We start from the raw sequence: 17,762 nt of genomic DNA on the forward strand, positions 1-17,762 counted from the left end.
GGACGGTGGTCTTGAAGGTGCTCCACAACTCTTCAGGACCCCCAAAGCACCCAGACCCCCAAGTGTCCACTCAGCCTGCTCGCAAACTCCTCAGCTACTCTCTCATCCCTGAGCTTGGCAACATCCAGCCTAGGCTGGGATGGTACCATTCTCCAGGATTTAAGGTGCAGCTTTAGAGTTGCTACAACAAGCCTGTGGTCAGTATTGAGGAACTGAGCACTCCGGTAGACCCTGCAGTTCTGGATCATCCTCCAACGACCGTCAATGAGGACATGGTCAATCTCCTTTGCCACACCGCCAGCGTTGGAATACCAAGTCCAGCGATGAGCTTGCGGGCGCTGAAACCATGAACCAGCCACCCTAAGTCCATGACTTCTTGCAAAGTCAAGGAACTTAGTGCTATTCTGGTTCATAGTTCCTGACCCATGGGGACCAACACACACCTCATAACCATCCCTATCAGTTCCAGTCGATGCATTGAAATCCCCCAAGACTAGAAGTGTATCTCGTCTGGGGCACTGATCAACCACAGACTCGAGTGTGGCGTAGAATGCATCCTTCACGGTAAGATCGCTTCGCCTCAGTCGGAGCATAAATAGAGACCAGGGAAATGACACCTAAGGAGTGACGAATCCTTAATCTCATAATACGCTCGTTGACCGGTGTTACCTCAATTATCATTGGGGTCAGCTTATTGGACACAGCTACAGCAACTCCTTGGGTATGGTAACCATCAGAGCGACCAGACCAATAGTAGGTGTAACCACCCACCATTATCTCGCCGCAATCCGGTCTCCGAACCTCAGAGAGAGCTGCAATCCCGATGTCCAAACGCTTGAGCTCAGATGATAACAGAGACAGGTGATCATCCTCTCTTAGGGATAGGACATTCCAGGCACCCACCCGAAGGAACGCCTCAGGTTAACCCAAGGAGACCGCCGTCTGGTGGACGACACCACAGCACCACTCCGACACACTCTCCCGCAATCTGACCCAGGGATGTTACCCCGTGGTTTCCCTCCTATCAAAGATTGGGGGTCCCGAAGGCTTTGCCCCAATCCCATCATCCGGTGAGCTGCCCTGCGAAGGGAAGCTGCACAGGAGGTACTCCCACGGAGTGGGTTTTCAGATTTTTTTGCGTTTTTGCGTTTTGCGGAATGGAGCGTTTTACGGTGGCTGGAGTGCAAATCCTGCCACCAACCTCCTAATAAGAAGCAACCCAACTGCAGGAGGACGTCCGCAGACACAGTTGGGCACTAGATATGGATGGCCGTTGGCTCACAAGGAGCTCCTCCGCCCTTTGGAGAAACTACTCCAAAGGGATAAATCTAAAAATATTGCAAATTAAATGTGAATAAGTTTGACTAACAGAGAAAAATCAGATGATTCTTAGTTGCATAAGTTTTCAACCCCTTTGCCGAATTAACCATGAATTACTTAAGGGGCAATTTATTTGTTTGAATAGTTACAAAATAAGTGTAATAGGTTTCACCTGTATGTAATCATTGGTTTAACTTAAAAATTAAGCTCCCCCACTTATCTAAGGAGTTTTAAGGTGCAACTCACTTGGTCATCCAGCAAGGTAAACATGACCAAATGGCTTTCCAAATAAGTCAGACATAAAGTGGTGGAGACACACTGCTCAGGAGAGGGTTAAAAGAAGATTTCAAAGTCACTCATTATCCCTTTGAGTATGGTAAAATCCATCATTAAGAAGTGGAAGACATATCATACCACCCAGACTTGACCCTGATCAGGTCACCCATCCAAACTCAGCAACCAGGGAAGCAGGAAACTGCTTCAGGTTGGCACTGTAAATCCAACAATGACTTTGAAAGATCTGCAAGGCTCTAAGTCCAAGATGGGGTCAGTGTTCATACACACAAGGAAATTAGATGCCGGTATAGGCCATTTGGCCCATCATGCCTGCACCACATCTCACATCAACACCAGTCCAATTTATCAATACCAAACCAAAACAAGAAAAATGCAAAATGTTTTTTTTTGTAGATTTTGTAGCTTTTTTTGTTTGTTTGTTTTTCTCATTTTTTTCCCTGGAGTTTTTTTATTTTTTATTTTGTTATAGTTTTTGTCGGGTTTTTTTCTTCTTCACAAAGCTGGCCTCTATGGACAGGTGGCAATGAAGAAGTCATTACTGAAAAAGATGCATCTAAAAGTCCATATGGAGTTTGCAAAAAAGAATCTTAATGATGCTGCAGGCATGTGGAGAGACGTTTTGTGGTGTAATGAGACAAAAATTGAACTTTTTGGTTTAAACTCAAAGCGTTAAGTCTTCTGCAAGCCTAACACTGCACATCACCCCGTCAACACCATTCTGACTATCAAGCATGGTGGTGGCAGCACCTATTTATGGGGCTGCTTTTCATCAACATAGACTGCCAAGCTTGTCAAGATAGATGGGACAATGGACGATGCAAAGTACAGGAGAATCCATGATGAAAACCTGCTCGAGTCAGCTATAAATGTGAAACTGGGTCAGAGATTCACATTTCAGCAGAACAATGATCTGAAGCACAAAGCTAAAACCACACTGGAGTGGCTGAATAACAAGAGTGGCCCAGTTAAAGTCCTGATGATCCCCATCAAACGTAGCAGAGCCAGAGCAATTTTCATGTGAAGAATGGGCAACGATTTCACCATCTCACTGTGCAAATCTGGTAGAGACCAACTACCTGTACCTACCCAAAAAGACTCATAGCAGTCATTGCTGCAGAAGGTGCTTCCACCAAGTGCTGACCTTAGGAGCTGAATACTTTTACAACCAGTGAATTTTGATTTGTACACGTTTTTTGGAGGTATTTCTGACACGTATCCTCCCTCAACTATAAGTATTTAGTTTGATCTCTTTAGTTACCAATAAAACAGTTCATTTGGAAAAATCGTTTCTACATAATTCGTAATCCTTACGAGCAATTTGGTGTCTGTCTGTCTGACTTTTTTGACCGCGATACATTCGGTGATTACTTATCCAATCACAACCAAACTTGACAGGATGACTAAGGGTCACACGATGAAGGTTGTAGCGATTTAACTCCCCCCCCCATCCCCAAGGGACGGGGACTGCACCTTGCACGAACTCCATGTTGAGGTGATTTATAGGTTATCATGGTTTTCATGGGGTACACCTTACGGATGTAAAAAAATATTATAACCACAAACGTTTCAGTCAATTCTGTCCAACATACAATTACATTTTTAATCAGTCGCTATTAAACTGAAAGAAGTTTCCAGGAAACTCGACGTGATTAAGGCATTCCATACTTTACCGCATCTCTCCCAGATGAACGGATCAGAGCCGTCTAGACTTGCTAGGCCTCAAAGTAAGTGGCAACAATCTTTCACTCACAAAGCTGCTCACATGAGTCTTTACGGCATGAATGAGAGTTTGAACGATGGAAGTTGTAGGGATTTAGCTTCCCCCCCCCCTCCCTAAGGGGGTGTTCCTCCTCGGAAGTCCATGTTAAAGGTGTATATCCCTGTTAAGGTAACTAATAATTAATGTTGGTGTTCTTCCAAAGCCACTTCTCATGACAAAAATAACACCACCACCAATGATTATAATAGCATCTATCTATAATTCCAGCAATCCGTGTGTGTGTGTGTCTGTGTGTGTGTGTGTGTGTGTGTGTGTGTGTGTGTGTGTGTGTGTCTGTGTGTGTGTGTGTGTGTGTGTGTGTGTGTGTGTGTGTGTGTGTGACCGCCGTTTCTCGACAACCGCTGGTCCGATCTAATTGAAACTTGCCAGGTATATTGCTGGGGACCTGAGGATGTGCCTTTTCAAGGTTTGATATTAATCGGACAAGTGCTTCCCAAGTTATGGCCATTTATTTACCAAACCAATGATAGACATGTTGTTGCGTGGGCATGGCCGATGGGAAAGGGAAGCTCAGTCGCGTTCCCCATTACGGGTTACAACGTACGGACTTCCTGATAATGATGACTTCGTGTATTCTAATAATTTCTCGATTTCTTATGCGCATTTATAGATAAACACAATGCCCCAAGTTATGATCGTTTTCATATTAGACGGTGTATAAATTTCGGTAACATCAGAGTGCTGGTATGCTCCGAACCAGGAAGTAAATTTTTTTTCTCTCTGTTCTCTTTTTGTTTTTCCTTACCACGACATTGCGAAAAGGTAAAATACGTTGGCGCTAATTGAATAATTGGGTATTAAAACTAAATTGCCAATAATCGTAACTGCGAATAATATTTGAAATTCCAGGCCACGCACGTTCAGGCACTCGAGAGCGTGGTCGCAGACCACGCACAGCGGTCTGCGACCGCTGTTTTACGACAACCACTGTTCCGATCTAATTGAAACTTGCCAGGTATATTGCCGGGGCCCTGTGGATGTGCCTTTTCAAGGTTAGATATTAATCGGACAAGCGTTTCCCAAGTTATGGCTATTTATTTACCAAACCAATGACAGGACACGGTGCTATGATGTCACAATTGACGTCACAATTCTTTTCTTTTCTTTTTTTTTCTTTTTTGCTCATACGGGCACGCACTACTAATATTAATGTTATTACAAAACAATATCCCCCCTCCCCGAGGGGTTTTTGTGACATGCGATATTGCCACACACCTGACCATCCTCACGGAAGTCAGTTGTATTTTCGGGATTTAGAATGGTGAGGAATTGTTTCCAAATCTCCGTCATCAGGAGAATAATTGAGTAACATACTGTATTATATTGACCTGATCTAACATGTTATTAAATATTCAAGCGGGCCACTTTGCGAGCGCTCTACAAGCTGGTTGGTAATGGAACATACCCCTTCTCAACGTGTCAATATTCTCAGTTGACAAGATTTTAATATTTTTTGAGGTTTAAATAAAGATCAGCTTTTTCATTTTCCTTTTTCACTGTTTCATCAGAAGTTTAATCAAGTCCTTTTTACTTTCTACCAACAGAGTGGTATCATCAGCATACCCATCTGCCGTCTGTGGTTGATACATCTTTCTGCAATCCTGACTTCAGCCTCCATGTCATCCAAGTTGTATTTTGCATCAAAATTATTCTAACCACAAAAGAATCGGTCAATTTCATCCAATGATAATGGCATAATGATAAAATATGTTAACACTGGGGCTGGCAGGATGGCTTTGAGCTATGCACACTCTCCTCTAAGCTGTTTAGCCTGGGTTGGAATCCCTACACAACTGTCATCCCGGTGTTTCACAGGCAGGGTCATTCATCAATGTGTGCCATTTCTCGGATGGATGTGAAGTTGGCGTCCCATCTGCCAGCATTAGTTAGTGGACTTTAAAGATCCCACAGTGTCCTTCATGAAGAGTAGATGAGTTATCGGTCGCACCCAGAACAAATTACAAATTCCTGCCTTAACCTTAGTCGGACATCAGGCCTGGCCAGCCAGTTCGTGAAAGACTTGGGCCAGGCTTCACCAGCCAACCCCACAATAACGTGGGAATAATTGTGACCGTTAAACAATGAAGATATTAACAAACCGCCGTCCGCATGGTGCACACGTACACATGATCCCCTTCCCACCAACTCTCATTCCCCCTCTCCCGGTTGCTCTTGTACTGAGCGGGTGTACTAGTAAATATAATGCACACACCTAATAAAATGAAAAGCCTTAAGAAATGAGAATAAAACTTAATGGGGCAACGAGCACACACTCACTCATGCATTCACAATGAGGAGGCCAGGCAAGGTCTTTTTTTTTTTTAAATATACCTCTACACACTACACAGTAGCGGATTGAAACGGCTCCATTGCCATTTCATGAACGCAAGAGCAAGTTCATCTAAATGTAGCATTATTGGTAGGGGGTGAATACTTTTGCAGGCCACTGAATGGCTAGGCAAGACTGGAGCAGCAGGTGTTGCAGGCCACCCTCTCTTATGCTCTTCTCATACCTAGCGTCATAGAGGCAGGAATGTGTGGTCGCAGCAGATCAGACAGCCGGCTTCAGCCTGAACGTAACCTGGTCTATCCGCCCCGCTAACTAACTCTACTCCTGCCCCTGTAATCTCTCTGCTCTAACTCTACCCTTGTCCTTTTTATTTCCCCTTGCCTAAATCCTGTCCTGCCCTTCTAAACTCATCTGTCCCTAACGGGTCCACTAATCTCATTAACTTTCCTATCTCCCAGGAGGAAATCAGGAGAGACACCAAGGGATCTTTAACATCCACCAACAACCGCTGCTGGCAAACAGCACACCAGTTCCAGGTCCGTCCGAGGGATGGCGCAAACACACTGATGTATCTCCCTGTTTGCAAAACACCAGGAAGGCAGTTTATAGCTAGGATGAGATTCGAACCCAGGCTAGACAGCTTAGAGGTGATGGTTCATACGTCTCAGTTATCCTGGAAGTCCTCATATTGTGGTGTGGGTGGTTACGTTTCTTTTCGTAAACTAGTATAATCAAGCGTGCTTGTCGGGCTCAATTTTGATGCTTCTGGCTTGACTATTAAGTACTCCACAGTCATTAAAGTCTTTCCCAATAGCTCTTCCCTGAGACTCAACCCCAGCAGCCGCTGAATTAACATCAGGTGGGGTTGACTCAGCCTGTCATCCTTCCGAGGTCGGTGAAACGAGTACCAGTGAACTGGTAATAGGGGCATTGCATCAGTGGTACCCCCACACTCGGTAGCAGTGGCGATGCTGTTGATCATAGTCATTTGAAAGCATCAAATCATGCCACCACAATAAGTAGAAATATTTAAATAATAATAATAATCTATCTAAAATTCCAGCAATCTCTGTGTGTCTGTCTGTCTGTGTGTCTGTCTGTCTGTGACCACTGTTTCTCGACAACCATTGGTCTGATGTAATTGAAACTTGCGAGATATATTGCTGGGGCCTTGTGGATATGCCTTTTCAAGGTTTGATATTAATCGGACAAGTGGTTCCCAAGTTATGGCCATTTATTTACCAAACAATGACAGGACACGGTGCTATGAGGTCACAATTGACGTCATAATTCTTCTTCTTCGTTTGATATGACGTCACAATTGATGCTGGGCACCTGAGTACATGTGCCTTGTTAAGGTTTTCAAGGGGCCCTGTGGATGTTTTTTGTACGTACGGCCACGCACGTACAGGCACACACGTACGGGCATGCACTCGTAATAAATAAAAAAGAGACTTAAGACTGACTGAAACTGTGGGTTGTGTGCTATTTATGTCGTATCCACATATCGACTGTCATCAGTCAATATAATTGTGAACTATCCACGAAAATTGTTACCATTCTTCTGTTTGATGTCCAAGAGTAAAATTTAAAAAGGAGAAATACACAAAGTTACAATGGACAACCTGGATCCCTTTTGGATTAAGAAGTGCGTTCCTCCTTTCAATGTTATTGCCATCGAGCTTTATTCTAAAATGGACATTTTGCCTCCTGCTCTTTCCTAACCCACCTAGCGTCCCCTGGAAAAGCCAGACGGCTTGGATGTGTCTGACCAGAGCAAGGAGCACCCGCAGCATCTCTGTGAAAAGTGCAAGATCTTAGGTTATTATTGCCGTCGAGTGCAGTGAGGAAGCATCGAATCCACTGCGTCTCTCCGCTACGCCGTGCTGTTCGTTTCCTTTGCTTTGCTCCGCTATCCTCGTCACCGCTCCACTTTATTCACTAATCACCCAGTTCTGTTTACCTGGACCTTGGATGTGTCGAAGTTCTCGTCTTGGATGCATCTGAGAAGTTCATCCAATCACTGGGATCTATAACCGCCAAGATCTCCTTTTGCTGGCTCCCTTTTCTTCTTTCGCTTCTATCTGAGTTCACTCACCTGGCCGTGGCTGAAGCCACTCTTCATGCCACTCATAACAAAGTCTCCAAGTTTCACAAGCAGTCTTTACTTTTTTACTCGCTCTGCCTTTGCTCCAATTTAAATTTGGAAATTTATCGTTGTTTTTATTATGACAATTCTAATTATTATTGTTATCAAGAGTATGCTTTTGCACAAGTAAGAGATAATCGTCTTTTCAAATGCTGTGTTAGTTTAAAAATTAAACTATTTTAGTGTTGTCTGAGGACAAACCTCTTGTATCCATTTTAAGCCTTCAAGCTTGGTGTATCATTTATATAATCAACTCTGCTTGATGAAGGATTATGTTTAAAGAAGAAATGAATTATTTGTGTATTTTTTTGTTTTTTTGACTTGTAGGCAAAGCACACTTTCTTTTCGTTTCCTTCAAAGTATGCGACATGGCAGCTCATAGGTGGCCGTTGCTTCTGCCATTGCGCAGTTGCAACCGAAACTTGAAGCCATCGGAGCTTCTCGCTGTAAACGGTTTTCTTTGCCAGGTTCGTACCTGCCTGACCCTTGTGCTGTGTATATATTTTGGATTGTACTTTCAAAAAAGTCGTTCGCTTATTCTTGAAAAAGAACCTGTAAGGGACAGGTGTGAGAGGTAGGGAAAGGTGTGCAGAAGAGGTGGGTGCAAGGCCAAGGGGAGGCACTGAGGGGGTAAATGCTCAGAGAGAGATGGATGAATGTATGAGCTGTGCCAGAGACTGGGGAAAATGCAAGAGGTGGAGAGAGGTGTGCGAGTAGAGGAGAGATGGATAGAGGTGTACCTGAGAGGTGGAGAGGTGTGTGGGTAGCAGAGAGGTGGAGGGAGGTGTGTCAGTCGTTGAGAGGTGGAGGGAGGTGTGTGAGTAGTTGAAAGGTAAAGAGAGGTGTGCCTGAGAAGTGGTGAGGTGTGTATGAGTAGGGGAGAGGTGGAGAGAGGTGTGTGAGTCGGGGAAAGGTGTTCCTGAGAGGTGGAGAGAGATGTGTGAGTAGGGGAGAGGTTGAGAGAGGTGTGCCTGAGAGGTGGAGAGAGGTGTGCCTGAGAGGTGGAGAGAGGTGTGTGAGTCGGAAAGAGGTGTGAGTAGTTGAGGTGGAGAGAGGTGTGTGTGAGTAGAGGAGAGGTGTGTATGAGTAGGGGAGAGGTGGAGAGAGGTGTGTGAGTATGGGAAAGGTGTGCCTGAGAGGTGGAGAGAGGTATGTGAGTAGGGGATAGGTGTGCCTGAGAGGTGGAGAGAGGTATGTGAGTAGGGGAGAGGTGTGCCTGAGAGGTGGAGAGAGGTATGTGAGTAGGGGATAGGTGTGCCTGAGAGGTGGAGACAGATGTGAGTAGGGGAAAGGTGTGTCTGAGAGGAGGACAGAGGTGTTTGAGTAGGGGAGAGGTGTGCCTGAGAGGTGAAGCGAAAGGGAGAAAGCTTAGGAAGAATTATGTTAGTATGTGCTGCTTGCATCCTCCAAGATGAGGCTTGCATCCTCCATCATCGTTTTGCAGACAATCTGAGCAGACGTTTGTTGCAGGCTCTGCGGTGTTTGTTACTTGCACATGGAAACCAGCAGGTGTTTCTAACTTTGAAAGTACTTTTATATTATTTGCTGTGCTATTTTCCTTTGTTCATTCATTGGAACGTTCACATTGGTTGGTTATCAGTATTATAGATATATATATTTTTTCTTTCTTTCTTGGCGTTCCTAGTTGTGCCTTTTCTGCCTGGAAATGTGATGCCATTTGTATTACAAGCACTACAGTATTATTCAAATTATGCAATATGATATCAAGTGCCACGTGATATTGATATGATATTTTGGCAATTAAAACATTTCTAAAAAAATATTTAATGAAGGTGGCATTTGTTTTGTCTGTTTCAATGTTACCATCAAGTGAAAGCATTTTGATCAGCATGATTCTGCCAATGCTGGAAGAACTGCTAAATAATATCAGGTATGCGTCAAACTGCCAAATCGAGCATCAGGATTTTGCAACAACATTCACACAGTTTTCAATTTCCTGCCTCAACCGCAACCGCAAATGTTCCTAGGAATGGCGCAGGGAACCGCTTTTGTTTCTGAGATCAGAAAATGTCTGATGTTGGCGCAATGTACAGTTGATGGTTATTATTTTGAGAAATACATATATTCCAAGAGTTTCCCTGAATTTTTTTTTCTGTTTTATACATTTTCTGAGCTGTTCTGATTCCGGTGAATCATACTCTTACAGAGTGTTGGTGCTGCCGAAGCAGTTTCTTGGCAAGGGTTATGCTATTGGTTTTGCCATTGTCTTCCCAGCAGGAGTTAGGGCAGGAATTTAGAACTTGTTCAGGATCCTGCCATTGACTTATTTACTCTTTGCAAAGGACACTGTGAGATCTTTAATGTCCACCAACTAATGCTGGCAGATGGGACGCCCAATTTAACGTCCATCCAAGGGACGACACACACATTGATGAATCTCCCAGCCTGTGAAACACTGGGATGACAGTTGATAGCTGGGTCGGGATTTAAACCCAGGCGAGACAGCTTTTCGGTGAGTATGCGTCGCTCGAGGTCATCCTGCCAACTCTTCTGACATGTTATAGATTGCTAATACACATTGTATGTATGTTGTCATGTAAACAAACAACCATTCATTTGTAAAAACAATGTTCATTCCTGCTCTGGAACCCATATTCATCGACAATGGCAGAATACCTTTAATTAGGTTAAAAAAATTCCCAAGCAGCAAACTATCCTTTATTAGGCACTTGCTGTCTGGTGAATTCATATGTAAAGTGTTGTTCTTGGAACAAGATAGAATGTTCCAACGAACACCCATCTTTTATTTCTCCTTTTCAATACCTAGGTGTATGTTTCTCTTTCCTCTTTAATGCCCCAATTTATTACCACCTTGTGCACTAAACTGGCAATGTTTTTTTTTTGTCCCGTGTCTTTCACAAACCAGCCGGCCAGGTTTGACAATCGACCCGAAGGTGGCTGGAATTTGGTCAGGATTGCAGCAATAACTTGCCTACTCTACGAGAAAGACACCATGGAATCTTTAATGTCCATGGTGTAATAAATGGAACATGCCTTTCAATCCTGGAAAATCTCACTGTCTCGTCCTGTCACACTGGAAGAGTCATCAAACAAACCCACAAATCTATTTCCATGGTCAGCACCTGGAAAAGGTTCAGTTTATTTAATTTCAGGACTCTTTTTCAGCCAGGACCTCTCTTTAGTCAGGTAAAACTATATTGCCTTTTTCACTCACCTGGATTTTCGACAGGTGAGTTTATGCATCGAGCAGTGTCCATAGGTGAGTGAGTCAGTCAGTCTGTAAACACTTCAGTTATTATCACTTGAACCTAACACACGATTTTGATGAAACTTGGCCACAAGCTTCATATCTAATGCCTAGCGAAGGTGCATTAACCGCATCAAAATATATGCTCATTAAGGGGTCTATGGGGGTGGGTTGACCCCTCGAAATAGGTATTTGCTCTCCTCTCCGAAACTACACATACAATTTCGAAGAAACTTGGCCACAACCTTCATCACCGTACCAAAGTTTGTTCACAGCATTAAAAATAAAGTCGGGGTCTAGGGGGGTCTGCAGGGGGTTTGAGTGACTGTTGCTCTTGATCCAGGTGAGCTTCAGGACGTGCCTTCTTATTTTTTCTGTCTCCTTTCTTTTCTATGGGTCTAGACCTCAAATGCAAAAAAAAGAAAAAGTGGACTGAAGACACGTCTCTGCATTAATTAAATGAATAAATCACAATTAAAACATTATAAGTGCACTTCCCCTATCAAATGCCCATCACAGCTAACAGTGAAATCCCAAAAGCCTTTCACCAATCCATCTATAATTCCAGCAATGTGTGTGTGTGTGTGTGTGTGTGTGTGTGTGTGTGTGTGTGTGTGTGTGTGTGTGTGTGTGTGTGTGTGTGTGTGTGTGTGTGTGACCGCTGTTTCTCGACAACCACTGGTCCGATCTAATTGAAACTTGCCAGGTATATTGCTGGGGACCTGAGGATGTGCCCTTTCAAGGTTTGATATTAATCGGACAAGTGCTTCCCAAGTTATGGCCATTTATTTACCAACCAATGACAAGACACGTTGCTGCGTAGGCGTGGCCGATGGGGAAGAGAACCTCAGCCGCGTTCCCCATTACGGGTTACAACGTACGGACTTCCGGATAGTGATGGCTTAGTGTATTCTAATAATTTCTCGATTTCTTATGCGTATTTATAGATAAACACAATGCCCCAATGCAGTCGTCGTTTACGAGAGCGAAGGAACGGCCTGTGCGATTGTTTGAAAGTTTTTATTTTTGTTTGCACGTACGGTTTTTTTTTTCTTTTTTTTTTCTTTTCTCTTATCTTCTCTTTGTGTTTTTCCTGCGATGACATTGCGAAAAGGCAAAATACGTTGGCGCTAATTAAATAATTGGCCATTATAACTAAATTGCGAATAATCGTAACTGCGATATGCGAACTTCCGGACAGTGAGGACTTAACTTCCGGACTTCCGGATAGTGACAACTTACTGTATTCTTTCTCGATTTTTTCTCGATTTATCGACTTACTGTATTCTTTCTTTCTCGATTTCTGTACTTTCTCGATTTCTTTCTAGATTTTTTTAAACACAATGCCCCAATCCAGTCGTCGTTTACGACAGCGAAGGAACGAAGCTGCGTGTCATGCACGCGCAATGGAATCTAACGAAGCACGAGCTGCTCGCTTGACACGCGACGCTACTCGCGTGACAAGGCGTCATGCAGCTGAAACGGATGAAGAACGAACTGCTCGCTTGGCAGGCCATGCACGTATGGCCACACACGTATGGACACGCATGTATGGGCATGCACTGGTATATAAAAAGTGAAAAAAGAAATGATATGATATTTCAAAAAGTTCTTCACAACTGTTTAACTTCTAAAAAGTGTTAACTTGCCTAAAACTGCTTCATAAGTTGATGAATATTAGGAATAATATTGTGCCATTCCTTCAGTGCTCGATTGTACTCTTCTTAACTGGAATCCTCGTATGATGTTCCAAGATTTCCCAGAATGGGTTCTAACAACTTTGGCTCTGAATTTGGTAAATTGTCCAGAGTCTTGTCCCGAGCGCACCTGTGCACTTGTGGTAAAGCATTGTGTCTGCCTGTCTGGCAGTCAAACGAGTTTGAAAATCATTCCACTCAGGAAATGTACTGTTTTAGTGATGTTATAAAGGACACAAACAAAAGGCATGAAGTACGGTCCTAATATAACGTGTTAAATAAGGTGGTGTAAAAGACACAGCGTCAATGTCAGTAAGCTTCCGATTCAATGTTTGTTTGTTTTCTACAGCCTTTAAAATTCTTATTTTATTTCAATTGAACTATATATTTGAACACCATAGAACACATATCACCTTGTTTGCACTTCCAAAAATCTTCACATTAGTCCTTCTTAGGAAAACTTTTACGTCGTCTCGACTAATCAAATTTGCCGCACGCTCTGAGGGCGGAGTAACAGTGAGATTCAGACAAAATTGCGGTACCTAGCGATGCAACAACACAGAGCTAACTTCGTCCAAAAGATGTGTTTATTTAGTATATCTTTTTCTCAATGATCATTCCAAAATTGTCAGTTTCTCCAAGAAGAGTTGGTTTAAAGTTCAGCTCTGGACTATTCCGTTTGACCCGTTGGCTTTGTTTGATTGCCATTGCACCTGTTATTCAAAGTTGATGAACAAAGTGAATATAGATTGTTCTTGGAAACGCAAACCAAGATTGAAAAGACCCTTCTCATGTCCTTTTTCTCAAGACTGAGTGGGGTAAGGTGTTCGATGAACTTTAGTTTTCCATGTAAGCCAGACGTGCAGCATTATCTAGAATATCACTTTAACACACATTTATAAAGCATATTCTGTGTTGGCAGTGTGGGCAGGTTTGTTTGTGCTGTTCGTTATTTTTGGGAATATTGTGTGTTCAACAACTTGCAGCTATATTGCTAAGTCAAGATAATTGATTCATTGGCTGTTTTGAAATAGATATCCTGAGTCTATTGGTCATTAATTTATTTATAGTTTCACTTTTCCACATATTATTTCGAATTGATGAGAAATTGGGTACAGAGACTGATTTCAAAATCGAAGAAGGATTTCCAACACAAAGATATTGAAATTATATCTACAAACAAGACATGTCTCTTATAAATATGTTTGTTGAGAGTTTTTATCTCCTTTATTCACAAATCCAGACTATTTTATTCAGACTAAGGATGGGAATGGGGTGTTTGGATGAAATGAGTACATTTATAATTGGGACAGTGAGATAAATGATGCTTCTGAAAGAGCCATCTATAAATTCCGTAAAGTGCATGGTGTTGGTTGGATGGTTGGCCCATTGTTACAGATCGTTGGGGGAGAAGAGGGGGGTGACATAGTAGTAATTCGAATTGGCATTAAAGTTTATAATTTATAATTAACCATTTCCATGGAAAAAGCTATTGGACCTGCGGGGATGGATTTAACTCTTCGCCTTATGTCTACCTTACCTCCAGCAGTAGAGGGCGCACCAAAACAATGGAGGTCGATGAACGGTGGCCAAAAATGTAAAAATCGAATCGAGTTAAACGATTTTATATCGAAACGACTTTTCATCATGTATTAAAATCAAAACTCACAAACAGGAATCTGCTCATTTATTTTACCTATCACTTCAATGGGGTCCGTAGCAAAGCCTTTCATCGCAAAAATACAAAGGTACGTCTAATTAAGCAGCACAACACAGATATTTAAAAGTTGAAAATAAAAGTAACATCGAAAGTTATCAATCAGTGTTTAAATCCGAAGCTGCATCAGCCAGCCTCCCTTTTATTCTGTATACTATTGATTTGGCAGATCAAGTTTAACCTGAATTTTCGTTCTACAAAAGGTGAACTGATAAAACAACTTTTTTCAAGGTCTTCCGATACTTGTACAAATAGTCTGTGCACCTGTTGCGTCACGTCACACAGGAGGTGCCAGATGTGGCCGTGCCTCAATCGGTGATGTCATCTTTAGACTTTAGTGATGACTCTTTCCGCCTACCCTCACAAGCAGTTCTTCTTCACGTATTGTTACGAATTTGGAAATCGATCACACTCAACATTCAGGTCCTTTAGCTCAGTTATCTCGGTAAGTACGTGTTCTATAGATAGCTCGCCTTCCATTGTTTAATGGGTAAATCTATGTAAATGCGCTGTGATTTATTTTAATAGGGAGGGTTCAATCAGAACAACAACAAAGAAGAACGACCCTCCTCCACAAAGAAGAAGAAGAAGAAGAAGACGAAGAACCCTCCCGTCACGACATTCAACGGCGTAAACCGGAATGACGGTTGGGGCGGGTCCGGTAGACAGCAAGGTAAACACCCCCACCCGCGGTTGCGGGGGGCAGCGCACGAGGGCGAATGAGTCACGCCAGAAGCGAGGTGGGGCTGAGTGGGATAAGAAGGGGACCCTCTGCTCTGCTGGTTGGTTCTTTTGGTGGTTGTTGTTCTGCTTCGTGGCCTCATCTTGGTTTGGCTCTGCTGGGGTTTGTTCTGGTTCTGGTGCTGGTGTGGTTTCTGCTCTGCTTCGTGGTCTGGTTCGGCTGGCTCTTCTTGGTCCGTGGAGCTCTTCGTGGTCTCTCCTTGGTGTGACTCCTTGGCCTCATCTTGGTCGGTGGTTCTTCGAGGAAGCGACACATCTTCGGGAAGGATGGGCGCCTCGTCTCACCAGCATGTGTTCCGGAGCGCGAGGGGATCCGCGGAGCTCGGAAAGGTTCGCGGCTCGCGGTGGTTGGAACCAGCTCGCCCTCACTGGTGCCCGGTCCGAACAGCTGGAAGACCACATGAGGTGGAAAGGTCCCAGATAGGACCTGGGCTTCAGCTCATCTGTCCCTCCGAGCTGAACTCCGTATTAAAGGCATCAGCCACCATTTATTGGGTGTGTGTGTGTGTGTGTGTGTGTGTGTGTGTGTGTGTGTGTGTGTGTGTGTGTGCGCGCGCGCGCGCGCGTATGTGTGTCTGTGAGCCCGTCTAACAATTAGAAAACTGTTAAGTGCTTTGTGTGCTGTATATAATTGCATTGCATCTCGTATAGTCGGTTTAAATCTGCTCTTCTGTGTTCCCTAGTTCCCCATTATTATTATTATTATAAATAACCCCGATTGTTAAATGTATCAGCTCGTTTTGTGTTTCTTTGATTGGCTCGACATGACGCGTGTTTGAGGATTAGTGTTGGTAACTTGTTCATTTGGTCCGGCCTGACTTTGGTAATTCCGCTCGGTTACGCCGGATCCGAGTCAGCGATAGCGACTCGATTCGGACAAAGTCGGCCGAGGGTGAACTTCCCCGGTAGTCGGACCATGTGGGTACTTAGGTAAATTGAAATTGGCAATCGACCCTACCCCACGTGGTTTATCCATTGACGAACTTCGGTCCGATAAAGGACCCGTCAGTTCCGGAGTTATCCAGGGTGATGACCTTCACATTCCGGGCGATCGGTCAAGCCGGCTTGCGGCTCCATCTGGCGGTCATGCTCACTGTCGACGTCCCGGCCCCGTAACAGTTTTACAGGACTTTTAAAATGACGAAATCCACCTCAGAATGTTTTGCGCGCGTGGGTAGAATCTCCTGGCAACAGCGGTCATTGGGGCACGCTAAAAACTTTTGTGCTTGCGAGATAAGGATTGTCAGCTAAAATGGCTCACAAAGCTTCTAAAATAAGTCGAAAATACTTGGAAAGGTACCTGAGAGGAAGGGGTACACGTCTTCACAAATAAAGAGTTGGAGAACTTTCTCGGATTGCTGACAGAGCTGAGATCTTACAGCTGCCCTTAGTAGGGCGATGCAACTGACGATGTGTGGCGGTGCAAGGCCTGAAGAACTGTGGAGGGGTGCGTTCTACCAAAACCGTCGCCGATCGCTGATGTTGCTGCCAGTAAGTGGACTTTGAACCTTGTGGGAGTGCCTCGTTTCTCATCCACGGATATTTCTCACTTCAAAAGTCCCGTGATACGGAGTTGTAGAAACAATTTTTTTAAACTCAATTCATTATATTTAAAGCAGCCTGGTGTTGGCTTAGTGGTTAGGGTGGACCGGCTTGGGATATTCGGGTCCTGAGTTTGAGCCCTGTTGGCTGCTGAATTAACACCAGGTGGGGTTGACTCAGCCTGTCATCATTCTGAGGTCGGCGAAATGAGTACCAGCGTACTGGTGGAGCGACACAGCATCAGCGGCACAGCTGCGCTTCCAAGAAATGATAGCTCCCCTGGCAGCCAAGCTGCCATATGCAAGAACAGAACAGATTATTTAAAACAATTTGCTCCTTCCCCCTGAATGTCAGCAATATTGAAATGTTGTTCATATGTTCATCTTTGTGACATGCTCCATTTTCATAAACTAGTGTTTGATATGTTTCCTTTCAACGTATAATAATATGATATGTTCCCTTACAAGGAACTTAAATGCAGGAGGCCATTAGGCCCATAAAAACCTGTGCAATGATTGCCAACCTATGGTTATTTGTCCATGTTCTGTCCTCTTTAAATCCAAAAGCAGCAAGGAAGCAGTACATACCATTTTTACCACCATCACTGAAGGTGGAAGGAGGTCATGTTTTATTCCCTGTCTGTCTGTTTGTTTGTTTGTCTGTTTGTCTGTGTGCAGGATAACTCAAAAAGTTGTTGACGGATTCGGACGAAACTTGATGGACAGGTTCGGTGTGTGACAAGGACGAATTGAGTCGATTTGGGTGAAGATCCGAATCCAGATCTGGATACTGTAATTATTTATTTTTTATATAGAGATTCTTCACCATTGAGAGATTGGGCCAAAAACGATGTCGTATTATATAGTATGGTATTTCAAAAATGTATTGGGCGCGATACGTTCTCGTGGATCAGGCATTAGGTGGTGGAGGTATGCGCTCTACCGAGTGCTCTTATAGTTTTAAGTCTGTGACACAACTCAGCTGGAGTTCAAACCACCGA

At 43.7% G+C, this 17,762-nt stretch overlaps 1 protein-coding gene across 3 annotated transcripts in view; it reads left to right on the plus strand.

The window, feature by feature from the left end:
• ZCCHC24 (zinc finger CCHC-type containing 24) overlaps positions 1-9,619 on the plus strand; it is a 59,864-nt gene extending 50,245 nt beyond the window's left edge. Inside the window, exons 4-5 of one of the 3 annotated variants that reach the window (XM_085882969.1) lie at positions 6,146-6,223; positions 7,421-9,619. In XM_085882969.1, coding sequence (XP_085739095.1) covers positions 6,146-6,223; positions 7,421-7,534 — 192 coding nt within the window. In that variant the 3' untranslated portion in view covers positions 7,535-9,619. The other 2 variants (XM_085882973.1, XM_085882972.1) reach the window with 2 other exon arrangements.
• Positions 9,620-17,762: the final 8,143 nt, after the last annotated feature.

This window comes from Eptatretus burgeri, chromosome 5 (assembly GCF_056783735.1).
Source record: "Eptatretus burgeri isolate ZD-2024b chromosome 5, Ebu_testis_v1, whole genome shotgun sequence".
In the NCBI taxonomy this organism is placed as follows: Eukaryota; Metazoa; Chordata; class Myxini; order Myxiniformes; family Myxinidae; genus Eptatretus; species Eptatretus burgeri.